Genomic DNA, 18,546 nt, shown 5'->3' on the forward strand with positions numbered 1-18,546 from the left:
TATCTATCTATCTATCTATCTATCTATCTATCTATCTCCTTTTCTTTCTTTCTTTCTCTCTTTCTTTCTTTCTCCCTTTCTTTCTTTCTCTCTTTCTTTCTTTCTCCTTTTCTTTCTTTCTCTCTTTCTTTCTTTCTTTCTTTCTCCTTTTCTTTCTTTCTTTCCTCCTTTTCTTTCTTTCTTTCTCTCTCTCTCTCTCTCTCTTTCTTTCTTTCCTCCTTTTCTTTCTTTCTTTCTCTCTCTCTCTCTCTCTCTCTCTCTCTCTTTCTTTCCCTCTCCTTTTCTTTCTTTCTTTCTTTCTTTCTCTCTTTCTTTCTTTCTTTCAGATAGTTATCGTACCTAACTTCCGTCCGTCGTCTCGACATGGCGCGTGTCCATCTTGACCTGACCGACTATCTCTGCTGTGTGTTCTCGCGCGTGAAGCCTCGCGAGAACACACGACGTCACGGGATAATGGTCGGAGGCTCTCGCGGATATTAAGAAGGTACTTTTGTTTTTTCTTTTAATTACTTTGAGCTTAATTAAACTAAATTCACTTCGACTCCAGCGATTAATCAGAAGGGAGGACGCGTGCGTGCGCGCGCGCCCGTGGGAATAACGGCGGTTATTTTAGCGCCAACTTTGACCCGCCGGCACGAGCCGCCGACCCTTCGAAATAAGAGCACCGAGCTTTAGCGCGCGTTCCCTCCACCGCGACAACAGCTAGCTTCGGCTCCGAGCAGCGTCCGCCGGGGACCGGCACCGAGGGCCCGCACCGGCTCACGAGGCGGCTCGCACGGTACACACGGTGCTCGGTAACCGGCGTGAACGCGCGAGCGAGCTCTGGAGGTCGTTTTTTAAACCGATAAACGACGCCGCCGCTAACGTTAGCATGCGCGCGAGGCCTGCTCAGGAAGCGGGCGGGAGCTTTTATTTTCCAAACCTGAAGCTGAGGCTCACCTGTCAGGCTGAAGCTGAGGCTCACCTGTCCGGCTGAAGCTGAGGCTCACCTGCCCGAACCAAGGTGTGTCAGCGTGAACAGGTTACTATCAGACTGATGATGTTCATTCATAATAACTGTGACCAACACACACACACACACACACACACTGAGTTAGAAACAACAACAACACACACACACACACACACACTGAGTTAGAAACAACAACAACAACACACACACACACACACACTGAGTTAGAAACAACACACACACACACACAGAGTTAGAAACAACAACAACACACACACATAAACTTCAGCTTTATTTATTTGTGTAGCACCTTTCACACAGCGCAGAGTAAAAACAGAAATACACAACAACTCAGCCGTTTGCATGAAAAAGTAGAAAAACATAAAACTACAACAACGAAACAGAAACAGAAAAGTGAAGAGCTACAGGGTGAACAGCGTAATGTAAGAACAGCTGAGATATCTTAAAATGTTTCTAAAACTACACATTAAAGTTTTCCTCGCTCTGACGTTCCACCAGGTGAGTGACGTCAACACGCTGACTTATTTAAACCACAGCATGACTCTGCTCATGTTGTTACACATTAACTACACGTAGAGACTCATAAATAAATATCAGGTCAGCTTTAATATCAGAACATACGAGAAGAACAGCAGTGACATGAAATATAAAACATAAGTAAAAGAAAAATATAAATATATACAAGCTAAAAAACATCACAGTGTAAACAGAGTTAGTTTAAACAGGTGCTGTACACGGTTTGCATAAAATCTGTTTTTGCTTTTATCTAGTTTCCAGTTTGTAAAGATCCTTAAAGCATGCGGTGACACACACTGCGATAAACACGCATTCAAACTAACGTATACTGCTGTCAGCGTGTGTTGAAGTTAAACCAACCAAGAAGAAATGGAACCTGCAAATAAAAAAACTATAAAAGCAAAGAGAGAACAAGATTTTATATATATAAAAAAATAAGAAATAGACCTGCAGATAACACAATAATAGAAAAACAGTAAAGTGAGAATGTTAAAATAAATAAACGTGGTTTATACAGCAAGTTGTGTTACGTACACGAGGTATAAATATATAGAGTATGCACAGCATGTGCAGATTGGCTGTGAGTGATTTATTTACATATTAAAAAACAAAAACGTAAACGGTGAGAACAGTTTCTAACTTCCAGGTAAAGCTCCTGACTCTGAATCGAGGGCGCGTGACTTCAAATTAATCAGCCGGGGGGACGTGACCAGAACATGTGACATCCGGGACCGATAGAGGAATATACATGATTTCTTCTTGTCGAGCCTGAAGTGTTGTTCTTCCTCCGTGCCTCAGCTCCATTGTTAAAAACACATCAGTGCACCACGTGACGCGTTTTACTTCCTCCGATTAATAAACGAGTCATTGTTAAAAGGTCCAGCGTCGTAAACTAAACGTTACATACTTTATGAAATCTGTCCATCGGCTCACAGTGGGAGCTTCTCTACCGTGAGATTCTTTAGGAAATGTTTGGCCCGGTTATCCTTTAATATGTTTCCCAAGCAGAACGATAAAGTAACAACAATAAAACGCCTCTGGGTGTCCAGAACCAAGACCAACAAATAAGAGTATGGTCTGCCGTTAAGGGTCCACGTTGTCTCCAACATTGGTTCTGATGTTTGTTTTGATTTAGACTTTTCTTAGATGATTAGAGATGATTTCAACATCCAGCTCCTTTCCCAGTTAAGCAAAGTTTGATCTGGCTCTGTCCGTCCGTCTCCGGTCATGTACGAGCAGTAGATCTAGATGCAGGACAGTATCTTCAGAGGCGTTGACCGTCTTTGTGTCCTCGTTATCCAGCAGCAGAGATGACTCACGTCACCAGCCACGGGAAGCTGCTCCTGCAGCGCCTACACCAGCAGCGAGAGATGGACTTCTTGTGCGACATCACCATCATGGTGAGAGACGTGGAGTTCAGAGCCCACCGCAACATCCTGGCCGCGTTCAGCAAGTACTTCTCCGCCCGGGCGGAAAAGGGTCAAGACGTCACGAACTTGGACCCCGATAAGGTCAGCCGCTACGCTCTGGAGAAGCTTCTGGAGTTCATCTACACGGGACACATGAATCTGAGCAGGTAAAACTCAGTCATGTCGGTTAAATCTGAATTGAACTGGATTCTTTCCATGAGTGTAATGTTTGTTTTCTGGTTTCAGCACCAGACAGGCGGCCGTGCGGCGAGCGGCTGTGTTTCTGGGAATGCCTGAAGCCACAAAGTATCTGGAGGAAATCCACCACTGGTCCGAGCTGAGCGAAACGTCCCAGTCGGAGGCGGATAAAGAAGCCGGACTCTCTCCTCACAGCCCGACATCTCCCAGTAGCCCCAGCTCACCAGTTCCCCTGTCTATCGTGTCCGTCACAGGGGACTGGCACGACGAGGGGAAGGACGGCAGAGAGCCGGGCGGCGACGAGGCCAAAGATTTAGATATGGAAGAGGCAGACAGAAGCGATGAAGAGTACACGCCCACCACGCCGAAGAGCGTTGGAAGAGGACAGGGGAGGAAGAGAGGCAGGCCGAAGAGCCTCGGCAGCGAGCAGGCGGAGCCGAGCAGCTCGGCTGACGCCACTCCAAAAACCCAGAGCTACAGGGGGAGGGGGAGAGGGAGAGGCAGAGGGAGAGGCAGGGGGAGAGGGAGAGGCGGTCCGAAAAGTGAAGACCTGTCTCTGGAAGATTCGGACACTAGTGTGAAGGACTTCGGAGACACCTCCGCAGACTGGAGCCCCTCGCAGGACGACGACATCCCGGTCAAGATGCCCCGACTGAGCGCCGGAGACGGGAGGAGAGGACGAGGCCGTGGGAGGGGGAGAGGGAGAGGGAGAGGCAGGGGGAGAGGCAGGTGGAAGATCAAGGAGGAACCAGAGGAGAGCGTCTGGGGGGCGACGTACGACGACGGCAGGGTGTTGGAGGAGGAAGACGAGGACGATGAGGACGACGAGGTGGAGGAGGGCGAGATCGGGGAACACGAGCTCGCCGAGCTCGGCGAGATGTCGCTGTCGTGCACCGAGTGCAACAAACAGTTTAAAGACGCGAGCAGCCTGCACAGGCACGAGAAGATCCACAAAGGCCTGAAGCCGTTCGTCTGCATCTTCTGCTCTAAAAACTTCAGACAGGCCACGCAGCTGAAAACTCACCTGCGCATACACACAGGTGAGTCACGGGTAACGAATCAGAGGAGAGGAGGCGTCATCTTGAAATAGAAACAGCGACGATAGCTGTCGTGCGTTCTCTGTCTGCAGGCGAGAAGCCGTTCAGTTGCTCCGACTGCGACAAGTGTTTCGCTCAGAAGTGTCAGCTGGTCGCTCACCGCCGGATGCACCACGGAGAGGAGAAGCCGTACACCTGCGAGCGCTGCGGCTTCAAGTTCGCCACCTCGTCCAACTATAAAATCCACATCAGGTGAGTGCCGCGCTTTGATTTGTCTTAAAGAACACGAGAGGAGTGATTGTGCGTAGCCATGACTGTGTGTGTGTGTTATCGACAGACTGCACAGCGGGGAGAAGCCGTACGTCTGCGACATCTGCGGTCAGGCGTTCGCTCAGTCGAGCACGTTGACCTATCACAAGCGACGGCACACCGGAGAGAAACCTTACCAGTGCGACCTGTGCGGCATGTCGTTCTCCGTCTCTTCTTCTCTCATCGCTCACGCACGAAAACACACAGGTGAGAAAGTCCGTCACGCTCTCGAGGAGAAAGAGCCGAGCTCCTCCCGTGTCCGGTGGGACGTCGCCTCTCTGTAGAGTCGTATTCATGCGTGGGTGTGTTTGTGTTTCAGGTGAGACGCCGTACAAATGCTCTCAGCTGGAGTGCGGCCAAAGTTTCGTGACGTCTTCCGAACTGAAGAAACACATAAGACGATTTCACCCAGGTGAGATTTCCTGATGCCACGTCAGACTTTTTAAAGTTGGAAACAAAACACAGACGTCAGCAAGAGAACTTCGCCCACACAAACTTTAAAGAACCCGTGTGTGAAGCGCTGAAGTTGCAGCTTGTAGCTGACTGATCTGTCTGCAGATACAAACACAGGGATGAATATTTAATTTCATTTCTCCCAGACAACAAAGAGAAGATTAAAGTTATCGAATGTTAAAAACAAGCAGCCGTACAACAAGATTCCTGAAATAAGTCTCAAACATTTCCAGTCTCAAAGTGTTTCACTGCTCGAAACATGATCGAACTTCCATGCAAACGTTCCAAGTTTTAATTTAAATTCAGATTTATCTCGGGTTAATTTTAACGTGTGTTTAATGTATGTTTGCATGCCGCTACTGGATGCTCGAATTTCTCTCGGGATCAATGAAGTATCTGTCTGTGTTTTCCTAAAACCGTCAGTGCAGGAGAAAGATGCCAGATGAGCAGAGAAAACGGAAAATGTGCTGTGGTATCTGTTGGCAGAATCTTGAGTCATGTTTAATCAGCACTGCCGAGTTTGAAGATCATCTGGCAAACGAGCGAGGAGCTCTGGGTGCAGGCAACTTGCTGCCCACACTGTGACGACATAAAGCTTAAAGTTTCCTCGTTAAAGCTCATTAAATTCTTCTCATCTTATCTGATGTGACCTTTAACTGTTTGGACAGAAGTGAGCTGAATACGACGGCCTCTTAACAACCCTTTCAAGTTTGTTCACGTGTCCGTCACAGAGTCAAACGAGCTCTGACCTAATGAAGAGAATCTAAAATTCATAGAAATACGTCATTAAGATTTACTGTCCACCCACAGGCAGCAACATAGAGAGACTTGGCAATGAACTTTTCTCAATGTGTTTCTCAAACTTTTCTCATCATACTGTGTGTGTGTGTGTGTGTGTGTGTGTGTGTGTGTGTGTGTAATAGAGGGGAACACCGGCGTGCAGTGTCTGCTGTGTGGAAACCGGTTCGCCAGCGTGAAGAACATGATCAAACACCAGGAGAAGGCTCACGCCGACGAAGTGCGGCAACACAAGGAGAGAGCCAGAGCAGGTGAGGTGTGTGTGTGTGTGTGTGTGTGTGTGTGTGTGTGTGTGGAGATGGACACTTTTTCTGAATGAGTTGTGACGTCGGGAACGTTTAAGTCACGTGACCTGATTAGCTGAAAGTCTCTCCGTGACGCTCTCTGAATCACGTCGAAGTGAACCAGCGCCTCATGTTCACTGACTAAAACTTTTATTTTGCTGACTTACTTAAAATCGGATTTAGGTTTGTGATACATCTGGACGGAAACACGGCAACAAAGTCAGTTTCATTCCTGTTTGATAAATTCCTCTTTTGTGTGTGTGTGTGTGTGTGTGAGCAGTAGTCCTTCTGGCTTCCAGTCATCCCGTGGCATTTGTCCAGAGCAAACTTTCCCAGGAAAACAAAGGTATGGATTCGATCCCTGAAGGCGAGCCACCCAACCCCGAACCAGCCACCCCCAACCCCAAAGCCACGGCGCCGTCCACAACCGACGCTGATGCCGACGCCGCCACCACTGACGGCATCATCCAAGAGCCCCCGATCAGCACCGCCGACCAAGTGACCTTCGAAGCCGAAGCCGACCCCGACCAGGAGCAGACCATCAACTCGGACACCCTTCACGCTCTGGTGGAACAGCTGCGACCGCCGCCCTCCCCAGCCCAGAACCCGGAGATCATCTCCGAGTACAAGGACCACATCGACAGCGTTTCAGAGGCTTCCCCGGCCCAGAGCCTGGAGCAGATCGTCATCATCAGGACGGTGGACAACGCCGAACACAACCCTCCTCAGCAGTGAGGCCTCGAGCCAAGCGGCGTCACTCTGCCAGAACGCTTTTAAAATCCAGGAGGTGGAGAAAGAAAAAGCGTGATCGCTCCCTAAACCTCACCGTTGTATAGATCTAAACCAGACGAGGCGAACGTCCTCGAGTTTAGTCTAGAAGAGTCTTTGCTGAAATGTGGAAACGTTCCACGAAGTCTCTTCATGTAGAGTCGTGTGTCTTTGTGTAACATCATCGACGTCGGATAGAAACTCACTCTGCTCTCTGTTTTTTACCAAAACTCGAGACTAACAACATTTCCTCAGACGTTTTTCTGTCGCAGCTCTGTTTGGATGAATAATCAACACAAAGTTTATCGGACATGAATGTCGATCATACAAATATATAACGGGACAGCCAGTACAACTCGCATTGTTTTAATAGGTAGTTTAGTTAGGAGCCTCGTTATCAGCACATTTTATTTATCATTGAGTGTTTGACACGTGATGATGGCTTTATTAACGTAAACATAGCCCTGTTAATGCAAACTGAGGATTTTGTTTCAGTGTAATATAGTTTGTTTGTTTTTTAAAGCAGCTGTTTTAGCTCTTGTGTTGGTGCTTCAGGTTCCAGACTGCATCATACCGTGTTTCTCTAAACTTGAACAAGAAGCTGATTTTTGTTTCGTTTGTTTGTTTGTTTATGCTTTCTTTTTTTTATTATTTTGGATAAAACGTCTGCATTACTTGTACAGAAATGTGAATTACACCTACAAGTTCACGCCTGTATAAAAACTGTACAACAGAAAAATAAAATTAAAGACAAAGGGAAAATTAGATCGTTTGTCTCCGTGACTGCTGCAAATAAAGAGAAATAAAGGATCATTAGTTCTGTAGATGATGGTTTAAATTTAATCTAGCATGTTTACTCAGACGGACAGATGTTCAAGGTGTTTCTACGGTCGAATAATTCATAATTAACAGCAATTTAATTTGTTTAGTTTCAGCCTGGCAGCAGGTTTTCTTTACAGTTATTGTCAAAATATGAAATATAGTATATAAATGATAACGTTACATCACAGGAACATATTGTACTTTCAAATAACATTAAAACAAATTCATACACAAAAAAAATTGGCCAATTACATAGAAATTTTTATCCATTTATATTACATAGGTTTGATAAAAATAACGAACAAACAATGTGAAACAAATAATTTTAAAGATTTATGTAATAGTGCTAATAAACTCAGTGTACTTCCACTACACAATAGTGTAGCAGTAACCAGGTTTATGCATTCAATATTAATAAAGCCAATAGTTTGCCCAAACCCAACAGAGAAAATGAGTATTATTTATTATGTACTAAATTATTATTTATTAGTATGATTACATGAATCTTATTACTTAAGTTACTTAACTTAAGTTTGTCAGTTAATTTATATTAAAACTATGTAATTAATTTTTTTTCTGTGTAATTGAAGTAGCCAAAACATTTGAGTGTAGGCATTAAAAAAAATACAAAATATTAGGTTAATAACTGTAAATGTTGTGTTTTGAAATTGATGAATGTGGTTTTAAAATGTAAACATGTATGTTAATATTGACAATATAGAAGCGCTCTTGTGTTGTAAATTTACTATCCAGTTTTTTTTTTTAATTTCACATTGTTTTGCTTTTTTTTTAAAACTTCTTTTGGCCTTCGTGGGACGCCGTACCTCCACCTCATTTATTTCCACGGCAACGCCAAACCGCCCCGCAGACGTTGCTATGGCCACCGCAAACATTTCTGCGTGTCACGCAGCTGTCTGCGCAGAATATGCGATAAAAATAAACCCGCATGTTTCAGACGTGCTGGAGAAGACGACAGACACGGAGTGAGTTCATCAACATTAACCTAATTAACTGATTAATTATGTTAATGAGCTGGGCGTTAACTGTTAACGCGAAGCTAATTAACTAGCTACCGGATGCTAATGTTGCCTTCAGGTGCTGCTGATTAATGTCGTAAATTTAAGCAGCGGTGAAAGTCATGCGTTCAATATTTTATTTGGCACTTTATCAACACATGCTGCTGAAGTACTAAAAGTAACTAGTAGAAATACGTAAAAATAAGTATTCAAGTAGCAATCACTGTACTCTAAACCACTGGTTCCCAAAGTGGGGGTCGGGACCCCCCCGGGGGACGCAAGATGATTTTCAGAAATAAAATAAAATTTAAAAACTTTTAGAAACATCATATTTTAGCTATAATTGTAAAAAACGAGAGCGTTGATTGTTATAAGCAGTGCACCTGAACGCAGCATGAGGTGTTCAGTTGTTGTGCACCTGAATGCAGCGTGAGTTGTGCAGTTGTTGTGCACCTGAATGCAGCATGAGTTGTGCAGTTGTTGTGCACCTGAACGCAGCATGAGTTGTGCAGTTGTTGTGCACCTGAACGCAGCAGGAGGTGTTCAGTTGTCGTGTGTTGGGCAGGTGTGTCACCTTGGAGCTGAGAGGAAACCACAGACTGAGGTGCGTTCAGCGGCTGGACGACCGAGACGTTCTCGCTCTCTCGAAATGTTTGAGGAGCAGCACGTGTGTGACAGGTGAGCAGTCAGGTGTATATGAACAACTCCACTCAGATGTTTATGAATATTTATTTATTTATCTATCAACAGGTCTCGATGTCAGCTACAATAACATAACAGATGAAGGGGTTGGACACCTGGCTGACCTCTTACAGGTAAGCAGCGACGTGGTGACGTGATGAGTTATTATTATAACATATATTATTATTATGATAACATAGAATATTCTGTTTACACCGAGCAGGAGGACAGCTCCGCTCTGACCTCCCTGGACCTGATGTTCAACGACATCCTGACAGACGGAGCTGAAGTTCTGGCCCAGAGCCTGCGGGTTCATGTCACACACACACACACACACACACACACACACACACACACACACAAAATAGTGCATTTCTCTGGGACTATTTCAAGCGGCGGATTAATCCACATTTTGTGCTCCAGTGTTTCCACATGGAGCCCAATTTAAACCCAAGTGGGCCCCAGACCGGTCTAACTATAAATAACACACCTCCTCCATAGGATCCGTAATCCGCTCTGCCACAGAGTTTCTCGTCACACTCATGTCAGCTAAAGCAAAAGTCGGTGCTTCATTAGTATGTCTAGCTGTTCTGGTGTCTGTCTGTTAGTGATGCTGAGTATCATTCACCGTGAACACAAAGATCTCAATACAAAATACGATTTTTGACAGAAAAACAAATGAACAAATCATCAAGAACTCCTCCCGTTTCATAAATCACGTCAATCCAGACATCAGCTGTACGAGTTTCTCACCTGGAGTTGAGAGGTCACGCCCAAATACAAACAGTCTTTTAATAACTTTATTTATAGAGCACCTTTAAAAAAGAGTCTTACAAAGTGTTTTACAGAGCAGCAGACTGAACAGAAGGACACACAGGAAGAGTAAATCAGATTCAAAGATGATAAAAGAACCAGATCAGAAGGCGGCTCTGTAAAAACGAGTTTTAAGATTCTGCGAGCCTCGTCTCCTCGGGCAGCTCGTTCCCGCCTGAGGATCTGAGGCTGCGAGCTTTTTGTAAACCGTCATGAAGCTGCTAAAGGAATCAGTAACAGACGACACTGTCTGCAGCAGGTGGAGGATTCGGTGTGGACCCTTTGGTGGGCCGGTTCTGGTTCTCTAGTGAGATGATACACACCAAATGTTTTGGTCTTGTCATGAGCTGTATTGATCTCTTCATCATCTCTCTCTCTCTCTGCAGTGTAACAGCACCTTGCTCTCTCTCAGACTGTCGGGTAATAAGATCGGGAACAGAGGAGCCATGCACCTGGCCAGCATGCTGCAGGTGAACGACTCCCTGAAGGAGCTGGAGCTGGACGCCTGCGACCTGGTGAACACACACAAACACACTCTGTGTCAGGCTGGCATCATTTTTAAGTCCAATCACTGATTGTACTTTAAAAGTGAATCTTTATTTTGTGTTAATATCTTTGAACAATAAAGAGAAGTGGTTTGTTTTAGACTCAGGATGCTGCCTCTGTCCCTGCAGGCCACTCAGAGTGTGATAGCGTTCGCCATCGCCTTGAAAAGCAACCGGACTCTTCGCTCTGTGGACATCAGCCGCCCTCTGCTCTTCAGCCACCAGGTACGAACACACACAGCGTCACAGACGTGATGCACGACTCCACCCTGAAGCTCTCTCCGTCTCGTCGGTCTCTCAGGAGGAGTGGGCGGTGCACTTCTCCGAGATGCTGCTGCTGAACAGCAGCCTGGTGGAGCTCCACCTGGGGAAGACGGGGATGACCGACACCGGGATGGAGAGGCTGACCGAAGGCCTGCGGCTCAACCGCAGCCTGCGCTACCTGGACCTGCGCTGGTAGGAACGGAGATCATCAGAACGTCGAGCTGCTCTGCTTTCTCCTCACCATCGCGCCTTTGTTGTCTGCAGTAACCGCGTGACTCGTGACGGCGTGCGTCACCTGGCCGAGACGCTGAAGCAGAACCCGACGCTGGAGGTCATAGATCTGTCGTCCAATCGGATTGAAGACGAAGGCGCCGTGCACCTGAGCGAGGCCGTCGCCTGGCCGGGCTGCGTCCTGAGAGAGTGAGTCCTCCACATTCAAACGTCTGAACCTTTCACCATTGATCCCCATATAACGAAGCACCGTCTGTGTCCGTCTGTCTGTCAGGCTGTCTGTCAGAAGTAACAACATCAGGACAGACGGTCTGCTGTCTTTGGCTCAGGCCATGACAGCGAACACGACTCTGAACCACATCTACATCTGGGGGAACCACCTGGATGAGCCGGTCTGCCAGGTAACACACACACAAACACAAACACACACACACACACACACACACACTCTCATCACATCCCGTCAGTCCGTCATAATTACTCGAACTGCTTCCCGCTCTCAGGCCTTCAGAGATCTCATCGCCAGCGGTCGCCTTCCCCCGGAGCAGACGGACGTGAGCGCGTACGAGGTGGACGGTCGCGTGTTTCTCGCCGAGGTCTTCCACACTTTGAGGCGACGCTATCACAGCGACACCTCCGACACCGCGACAGACCACGCCGACAATCCCGTCTCCGGCTCTCCGCCGCACGACGAGGAGAGTCCACGGCCTGTTCCTCTGCAGCCTCACACACACTGACACACACACACGTGAAAAAGAACAAAATAAACGATGCAAACAAGGAAAAGTGAAATAAGACGTCTGAACAATAAACTGACTGTGAGATTGTTTTAATCAGATGTACATCCTGTCTTATTTACAGTGTTTAGTAATAACGTAATAAGTTCATCACATATTTCATTAAACTTCATGTTATTGTCTGATGTGTTGTAATCATCGTCCAAATCAAGAACAGAAACGTTCCTCTGCAGCTCTGAAACTTTTACTCTCGATCTTGAAATTATACATCGGACATAAAAAATCATCTTTGGATCTGATCTGCAGCTTTTCATCCTATCACACACACACACACATTTTTTGTCCTCTGGCGGTCATGGCAGATTCTGCTGGAGGTTTTATTGACGGTGGTTTTCCACGTTTCATGGTGAGAAGTGTTGGGTCTCTGTAGATAATACAGACGACGGCCTAGACCTGCTCTGCCACCCTGCTGAAGACTTTCTGAGGTGGAAGCCAGTTGGATTTTTACAGTTAGTTCATCGTGCCCTGTGTCTGCTGATCACAATATCAGGAAGGTGTGAGTGCTGGTAATCATGTGTCTACTCCTCAGGACGACTCTCCTCTGGGCTCTCCTGATTGGTCGCCGTAAACAGCAGCCCTGCATCTCTCTGAGGTGGATCCCACTCCAGCAGGACGCTCCTCTTCTTCAGGCAGTGACTCAGCTTCTTCCTGTCCTGAGAGCCGACCGTCCACCGCTGCACGGCCAGGCGAGTCAGCGCGGGCAGCCGGGGCAGAGCGGAGAGCAGCGGCGGCAGCCAGGCCGAGCAGGGAGCAGAGGTGGACGGCCTCAGGCTGAGGTCGACGTCCTGCAGCGAGCTCAGGCCTCCTGCTGAGAACAGGCTGGACCAGCCTTCATCACCGACCGAGCCGTTGTAGGACAGATCCAACACCCGCAGAGAGGACAGACAGCCACGCCTGCACACGGCGGCTGCACGGGACAAAGATGATCAGAAATAATACAATTAATGGTAATTAATAATAAACCTGTGTGTGTGTGTCTGTGTGTGTGTGTGTTACCTAGGTGACGCAGGTCATCAGTGGTGAGCTCACAGCTGCTGAGGCGGAGCTCCACGATGACTGACGGCTGCAGAGCGTCCAGGAGGAGCGCCAAGCGACCACCAACCACTTTACACCAGGAAACATCCAAACTGTGGAGGTACGGCACGGCCAGAGCTGTCCACACACACACACACACACACACACACACACACACACACAGATGGGCCTTATTGACCTGGTCTGGAGGAGTTCAGGGTCCAACAAAGGCCCTCGGAGATGTGGACACTAAATACTTCTACCCCTGCAGTACTCAGTAGTATCAGGTAGTAGTAGTACTAGCAGTATCAGTGTGTGTGTGTGTACCGAGGGCAGTGAAGGACTCCTCGTTCAGGCTGCAGCTGTTGAGCGGCAGACGCCTCATCTGCGTCAGAGGGAGGGCGGAGACCATCGAGTGGACCACGCCCCCTGTCTCCTTATTGGACGACACGTTCAGGTCCGTCAGCGCCGTCAGAGAGGGAAGCACCTGGACTGGAGGTAAAGAGTCACATGACTCATGATCGGTTCAGTTCAGTCTGAGGATTCAGTGTTCACACACACACACACTCACTCAGGGCTTCCAGGTCGGGGCGTGTCAGACAGCAGAGGTGAAGGTCGAGGCTCTCCAGGTGTGTGAGGTGAACCAGGTGGACGGTGAGGCGGTTCAGTCCTCCGGACAGACTTTTGTTACAGGACAGGTCCAGCTCTCGCACTGAGGGGAGGCAGCAGAGAGAACCACCTGCAGGACAGCAGACGGACAATCAGACATGTAAACATTGAACAGTTTGATGTGTTGCCGTGTTGGCGTGAGCTCAGACCAGCTGCTCACCTGGTTTCATTTTCCTCTCTCGCCTTTTTTATTTTAAAACGTGCAAAGTATCGAGTTTGTCAAACTCTTTGCAGACGATGTGGTTCTATTCGTATGAAACAGCAGAGACACCAAACTGCACGTCTATTGACAGAAAACAGTAGATCTCCTACCGAGAGCATCGAGGCCGTCCGGCGTCAGACCGCAGGCGTGTAATCGAAGCGTGGTGACGGAGGCGGCGTGAGAGAGAGAGGAGGCCAGCGCCGTGAAGCCGCCAACGTCAACTTCCTGTGTGAGCTGAGGATTACAGGAAACGTCCAACACACCGAGTCTGGGGAGAGCAGACACGACTCCTCCTGAGAGGGACACACAGGTTTCTAAATATTATGTTCTGTGGGCAGTGGCATCATGGGAAATGTAGGAAAATAGATCTGACATAGAAACAGATAGAAGAGGTCGCCGTATCCACTAATTATTCAATATTTATGGAAGTGTGAATAAGTCGGTACCCAGTAGAGTAGCATCGGCCGCAGTGAGCTGGCAGGCCACAAGGTGGAGCTCCCTCAGTGGTGGATGAAAGTTACCCAGCAGGCTTTGCAAAGCGCCGCCGCCACCGACGCCACTGTTCCAGGATAAATCAAGGATCTCCAAGAGAGGCACGCAGCTGAGAGCTTCACCTACACAAACACACACAGACTCACACTATGAACAATATTTGTAATATTATATTTGTAGCCTTTAAATGTCACCAAGGAGAGCTTCAATTATTTTATTATTTTTGCAATTAATCGATGAATCGTTGGTTTATAACTTGTCAGAAAATATTTTTTTGATGTTGATTTATCTGGACTAAGGTCTAAAAACCTGAAGACATTTAGTTTGTTCTGATGTAGAGCAAGACAACGCAGCAAAACCTCAAGTTTCAGAAGTCAGAACCATCAAATGTTTGATAATAAATGACCTAAAAGAATAAATCAATTCATCTTCATACTACACGATCTGTCCAAAGATATAAGTGGTTGTAACTGGATAATATTCTGTGTTATCGAAATGGTTACTGGTCGTCGTCACCCACCCAGTGCGGCGATGTCATCAGCGCTCAGCCTACAGCTGCAGAGCCTCAGCGCTCGGATCCCGCCCACGTGCTGGAGGTGAGAGGTCAGCGCTTTCAGACATCCGCCAATCAGCTCGTTCCAGGAGACGTCCACCTCCTCCAGCTGGGGGAGAAACTGGAGCAACGTCGCTGAGGGAACGAGAAGAAGAAGGAAGATGACAACTGTTATGGAGTTTTCTCTCCTGAGGTTACACGAGGTCCCGTGTGGGCCTCGAGGTCCCGTGTGGGCCTTGAGGTCCCGTGTGGGCCTTGAGGTCCCGTGTGGGCCTTGAGGTCCCGTGTGGGCCTTGAGGTCCCGTGTGGGCCTTGAGGTCCTCAGCAGTATTAGTTGTTTGTCTTTGGTTGGGAACAGTAGGTGCCAGTCTATCTCAACACTGTGGTGTCCAGGGTCACAGAGACCTGTTGCTGCCTTCATAGACATAATAGATAGCTTGTTGTTGACGGTCCAATCTGCGTAAACAGACATCTGTGTCTCCAGACTAGAACATGCTGACAATAACACCTCCATGGGTAAAGACATTCTCTGTGACTCATTCTGGGCGTGTAGTATTTGTGGTGTTATCTTGGGGTTTAAAGTCGATCCACCAGGATGAGTTGGGCAGAATGTGAGACCGACTCAGGCACTTCTGATGAACTTTGAGAGTGTCTCTAATTCTCCTTGGCCAAGCGTCAATAAATAATACAGCATAAGTCAGAGGCTCCTGAACACTTTCTGAACTCCTGACCATTGACCTTTGACTTCAGCAACTTCTCCACAACAATAGCGATGCCGTCAACAGACATAAATGTTGGAGGCTGCTTTTAGAGCAGCGGTTAGACATCTGGTGGTTTGATACATTCCTGCTATGGAAAAGACCTGATGTTCTCAGACTTTCTGCTTGTAACCCCCTAAAAAACAAAGCAACATCAACTCACGTCCTCGTCACCTGTAAAGGCCTCGTACGTGATCTGAAACACTCTTTTCTCACAGTGGGATTCAGCTGTGTGAACCACAGGCTGTATAAAAACATGGATGTAAGTATCAGTGACGTCACCCTGAAGAGATGTCGTGCAGCTCAGAGCGTGGTGGCGAAAATGGACAATGAGGTGGAGCATGGATGGAGCTGAGGCAGACACCCACTTTACTGAGTGAGGAGCAGAAATAAGTTTATTCTACTTTCCCCTCCCGTTAATCGCCTTGTGACCTCTTGTCGGAGCCCTGACCCCAAGGTTGGGAACCACGATGTAACTACTCGAGTCTTATTTGGTCTGATATCAGGTTGGAAATAAAATTTAGATCTTAACGAGACACTAAACTGCTTCAAACAGTGCGGCATGTTCACTCAGATGACTTCAGTCGTTATTTAAAGTATTTACTGCATCACATGCAGGTTGCACGCCGGTTATCGGATCACAACAGAAACACAGACACAAACACCGTACGGTCAGGATCACAGTAACTGTATCCACCTAGCTCCAGCAGGTCTGTAGCAGTGAGGTCGCAGTGAGCCAGGCTGAGGCGGCTGCTGTCGGCTTTCTTGCCGAGCCTCTGCAGGAAGAGAGACACTCGACCCCAGCCGACGTCCCGCTCGCTCTCCGCCGCCTCAGCGGCACCTGAAACACAAACAGGAGTTTGACCTTTGACCCCCGCAGCTTCGACATCCTCATCACATGAGGATCATCTGAAGTTTCAGAGCTCTGTGTTAAATCACGACAACCTGAGCCGGGTCCTCTCTCCTCCGCCTCCCCGTCCTCGGGGATCCCCGTCCGGTCTGACGTCCAGGACAGGAGGCGTCCCAGCGGCTTCCTGTCGGACGCTGTGCGCTTCCTGCGGATTTGGTTCATGATGACGTCGAGAGGGGAACGCCGCTGGTTGCCGCTGTCCCGCCCACGCTGTCCATCTGACCAATGAGAGACAGGAGAAGATAAAACCATTAAAATAAACGATAATCTGAAGAGATTTTTTTAAAGCGATGGGTTATTAATGTTTCTCCGTGTTGTCTCCTTTAATAGCAGAGACCATCAGCTTCCTGTTGAACCACTTAAATGTACAATTAGGATGATTTCACTGGTTTATTCATCCCTGCAGGAGAAATCTGATGTTTCAAATCAGATAAAAAAAAACATGAGAGAACTATATCAAAGAGCAGAGTTCATTAAAAGTGAAGGGAGGAGAGTCAAAGAGGGATTTCTTAAGTCTGCCATCTAATAACAGTTACAGTTATTGAAATAGTTACATAAGTCTGAAGGTCGTTGACATAAATTAAAGACAGGTTGGTCAGAACAGAGTTCATTTTGTTGATTAGGTACAGAAATATAATGTGTTGTGTATTAAATTAGAGTTGTGTAACTTAAGGCATCACATGTCTGTTCTTTACGGGAATCTACCGTAAATCTCATTAAAATGTTTAAACGATGACATTTTAATAACAAACCGACGTGGAAAAAAAAGTCTTTTGATTTAAGGGAAATCTTAAAAGTTTTGATTTTCAGTGAGGAAAGGAAGTATTCAGGTACCTCACTTAAGTAAAAGTATTCTGTTACAGAGTACAATAAGAGGATTTTACTGTTTCAGCTGCTTCAGGTGGAGCAGCTCTTCACTTTGTCTCATATTTGTATAAACTTCACGTGTTTGTGCAGAAATCTAAAGCTGTCACATAAAAACTACAATATCTCCCTCTGGAGTAAGTAAAAGTACCTCAGACCTGTACTTTGGTAGGAATCACTCTGTGGTTGCTCTGCTCACCTGGAGAGTCCATGTTAAGAGTCTGAAGCTCCAAAACAAAAATCAGCTGATTGCTCTGTGTGTCTGTGGCGGTGCGTTCACGGTCCGACCGTGAAGAAAACAACAAATCAGATCAGCTGCTCCGGATCATCGGATCTTCCCTGCAGCTCCAAAAACTCGTCTTTCTGTTTGCGCTCTCTCAAACTCGGAGTTTACCACCTGCGTGACGTCACGTCCCGTGCTCATCAGGTGCCGGATAATCCCGGAAACGCGACGACACCTTTAGTAAACATGAATCCAGTAAGTGTAAAAGTACTCTGTTACTTTTCCCACTTAAGTAAGAGTACACAAGTATAATCATCCAAATGAAACTGAGGGTATATATATATATATAATATGTGTTGTGTGTGTCTATATGTGTATATATATATATATATATTATATTATTTATATTATATATATATTAATATTATATATATTCTATATATGATAATATATATCGATATATATATCGTATCTATATATAGATATATATATATTTCTACCAATATATATATATAATATATCTTATATTTATTGTTATTTTATTTTGTAGTACTATCCTGCATCTGCAAATAAAGTTATCAAATAAATGTAAGAGTATGTACCTCTGAATTGTACTAAAGTAGAAGTACACTATCTAAGTAAAGTATGTGAGTATGAGCAAAGTAGAGTAGAGTTTTAAAGTACTTTTAAAACTGCTTTAATGTAGTTGAGTACATGTGCATGGTAACTTTCCACCACTGGACTTTTATTTTGAAGGACATCTAGCATGGATCCTTGTAGGATTTAAATGTATTTTTATAATAAATGTGAAATAATTAAAGAGCTTGTCGCCTCACAGCAGGAAGGTTCCTGGTCTGAACCTCGGGTGGAGGAGCTGTGGTGGTGGTGGGACTCCAGCCTCCACCCGGAAACCTGCACTGCACAGGTTAATTGACCTTTTTCACAGC

At 46.5% G+C, this 18,546-nt stretch overlaps 3 protein-coding genes across 7 annotated transcripts; 2 read left to right on the forward strand and 1 right to left on the reverse strand.

Moving 5' to 3' along the window:
- Nucleotides 1-302: 302 nt before the first annotated feature.
- On the forward strand, nt 303-7,510 carry mynn (myoneurin). 5 transcript variants are annotated; one of them, XM_027274439.1, is made up of 9 exons: nt 843-933; nt 984-1,003; nt 2,792-3,065; nt 3,145-4,136; nt 4,226-4,385; nt 4,471-4,649; nt 4,762-4,854; nt 5,819-5,944; nt 6,258-7,510. In XM_027274439.1, the coding sequence occupies exons 1-9, from the start codon at nt 872-874 to the stop codon at nt 6,710-6,712; spliced, it is 2,361 nt and encodes a 786-aa protein (XP_027130240.1). In that variant the 5' UTR covers nt 843-871; the 3' UTR covers nt 6,713-7,510. The 5 variants fall into 5 exon arrangements, with proteins under 5 accessions (XP_027130244.1, XP_027130242.1, XP_027130240.1 ...); XM_027274440.1 differs by having other exon boundaries at nt 854-933; nt 2,795-3,065; XM_027274443.1 differs by lacking the exons at nt 843-933; nt 984-1,003 and adding an exon at nt 303-484 and having other exon boundaries at nt 2,795-3,065.
- Nucleotides 7,511-8,411: 901 nt separating this feature from the next.
- Nucleotides 8,412-11,944, forward strand: lrrc34 (leucine rich repeat containing 34). The gene is made up of 10 exons (XM_010749638.3): nt 8,412-8,550; nt 9,149-9,261; nt 9,334-9,398; nt 9,488-9,574; nt 10,464-10,592; nt 10,752-10,847; nt 10,924-11,078; nt 11,151-11,306; nt 11,392-11,518; nt 11,621-11,944. The coding sequence occupies exons 1-10, from the start codon at nt 8,444-8,446 to the stop codon at nt 11,852-11,854; spliced, it is 1,269 nt and encodes a 422-aa protein (XP_010747940.2). The 5' UTR covers nt 8,412-8,443; the 3' UTR covers nt 11,855-11,944.
- A 139-nt stretch (nt 11,945-12,083) lies between these two features.
- lrrc31 (leucine rich repeat containing 31) lies at nt 12,084-17,840 on the reverse strand. Its single transcript, XM_027274444.1, has 10 exons — nt 17,576-17,840; nt 16,548-16,730; nt 16,300-16,443; nt 14,812-14,979; nt 14,246-14,413; nt 13,910-14,092; nt 13,500-13,667; nt 13,256-13,420; nt 12,911-13,066; nt 12,084-12,821 (listed from the first exon to the last, which is right to left on the reverse strand). The coding sequence occupies exons 1-10, from the start codon at nt 17,586-17,588 to the stop codon at nt 12,433-12,435; spliced, it is 1,737 nt and encodes a 578-aa protein (XP_027130245.1). The 5' UTR covers nt 17,589-17,840; the 3' UTR covers nt 12,084-12,432.
- Between the last annotated feature and the right edge of the window lie 706 nt (nt 17,841-18,546).

Source organism: Larimichthys crocea, chromosome XXIII (assembly GCF_000972845.2).
Source record: "Larimichthys crocea isolate SSNF chromosome XXIII, L_crocea_2.0, whole genome shotgun sequence".
In the NCBI taxonomy this organism is placed as follows: Eukaryota; Metazoa; Chordata; class Actinopteri; family Sciaenidae; genus Larimichthys; species Larimichthys crocea.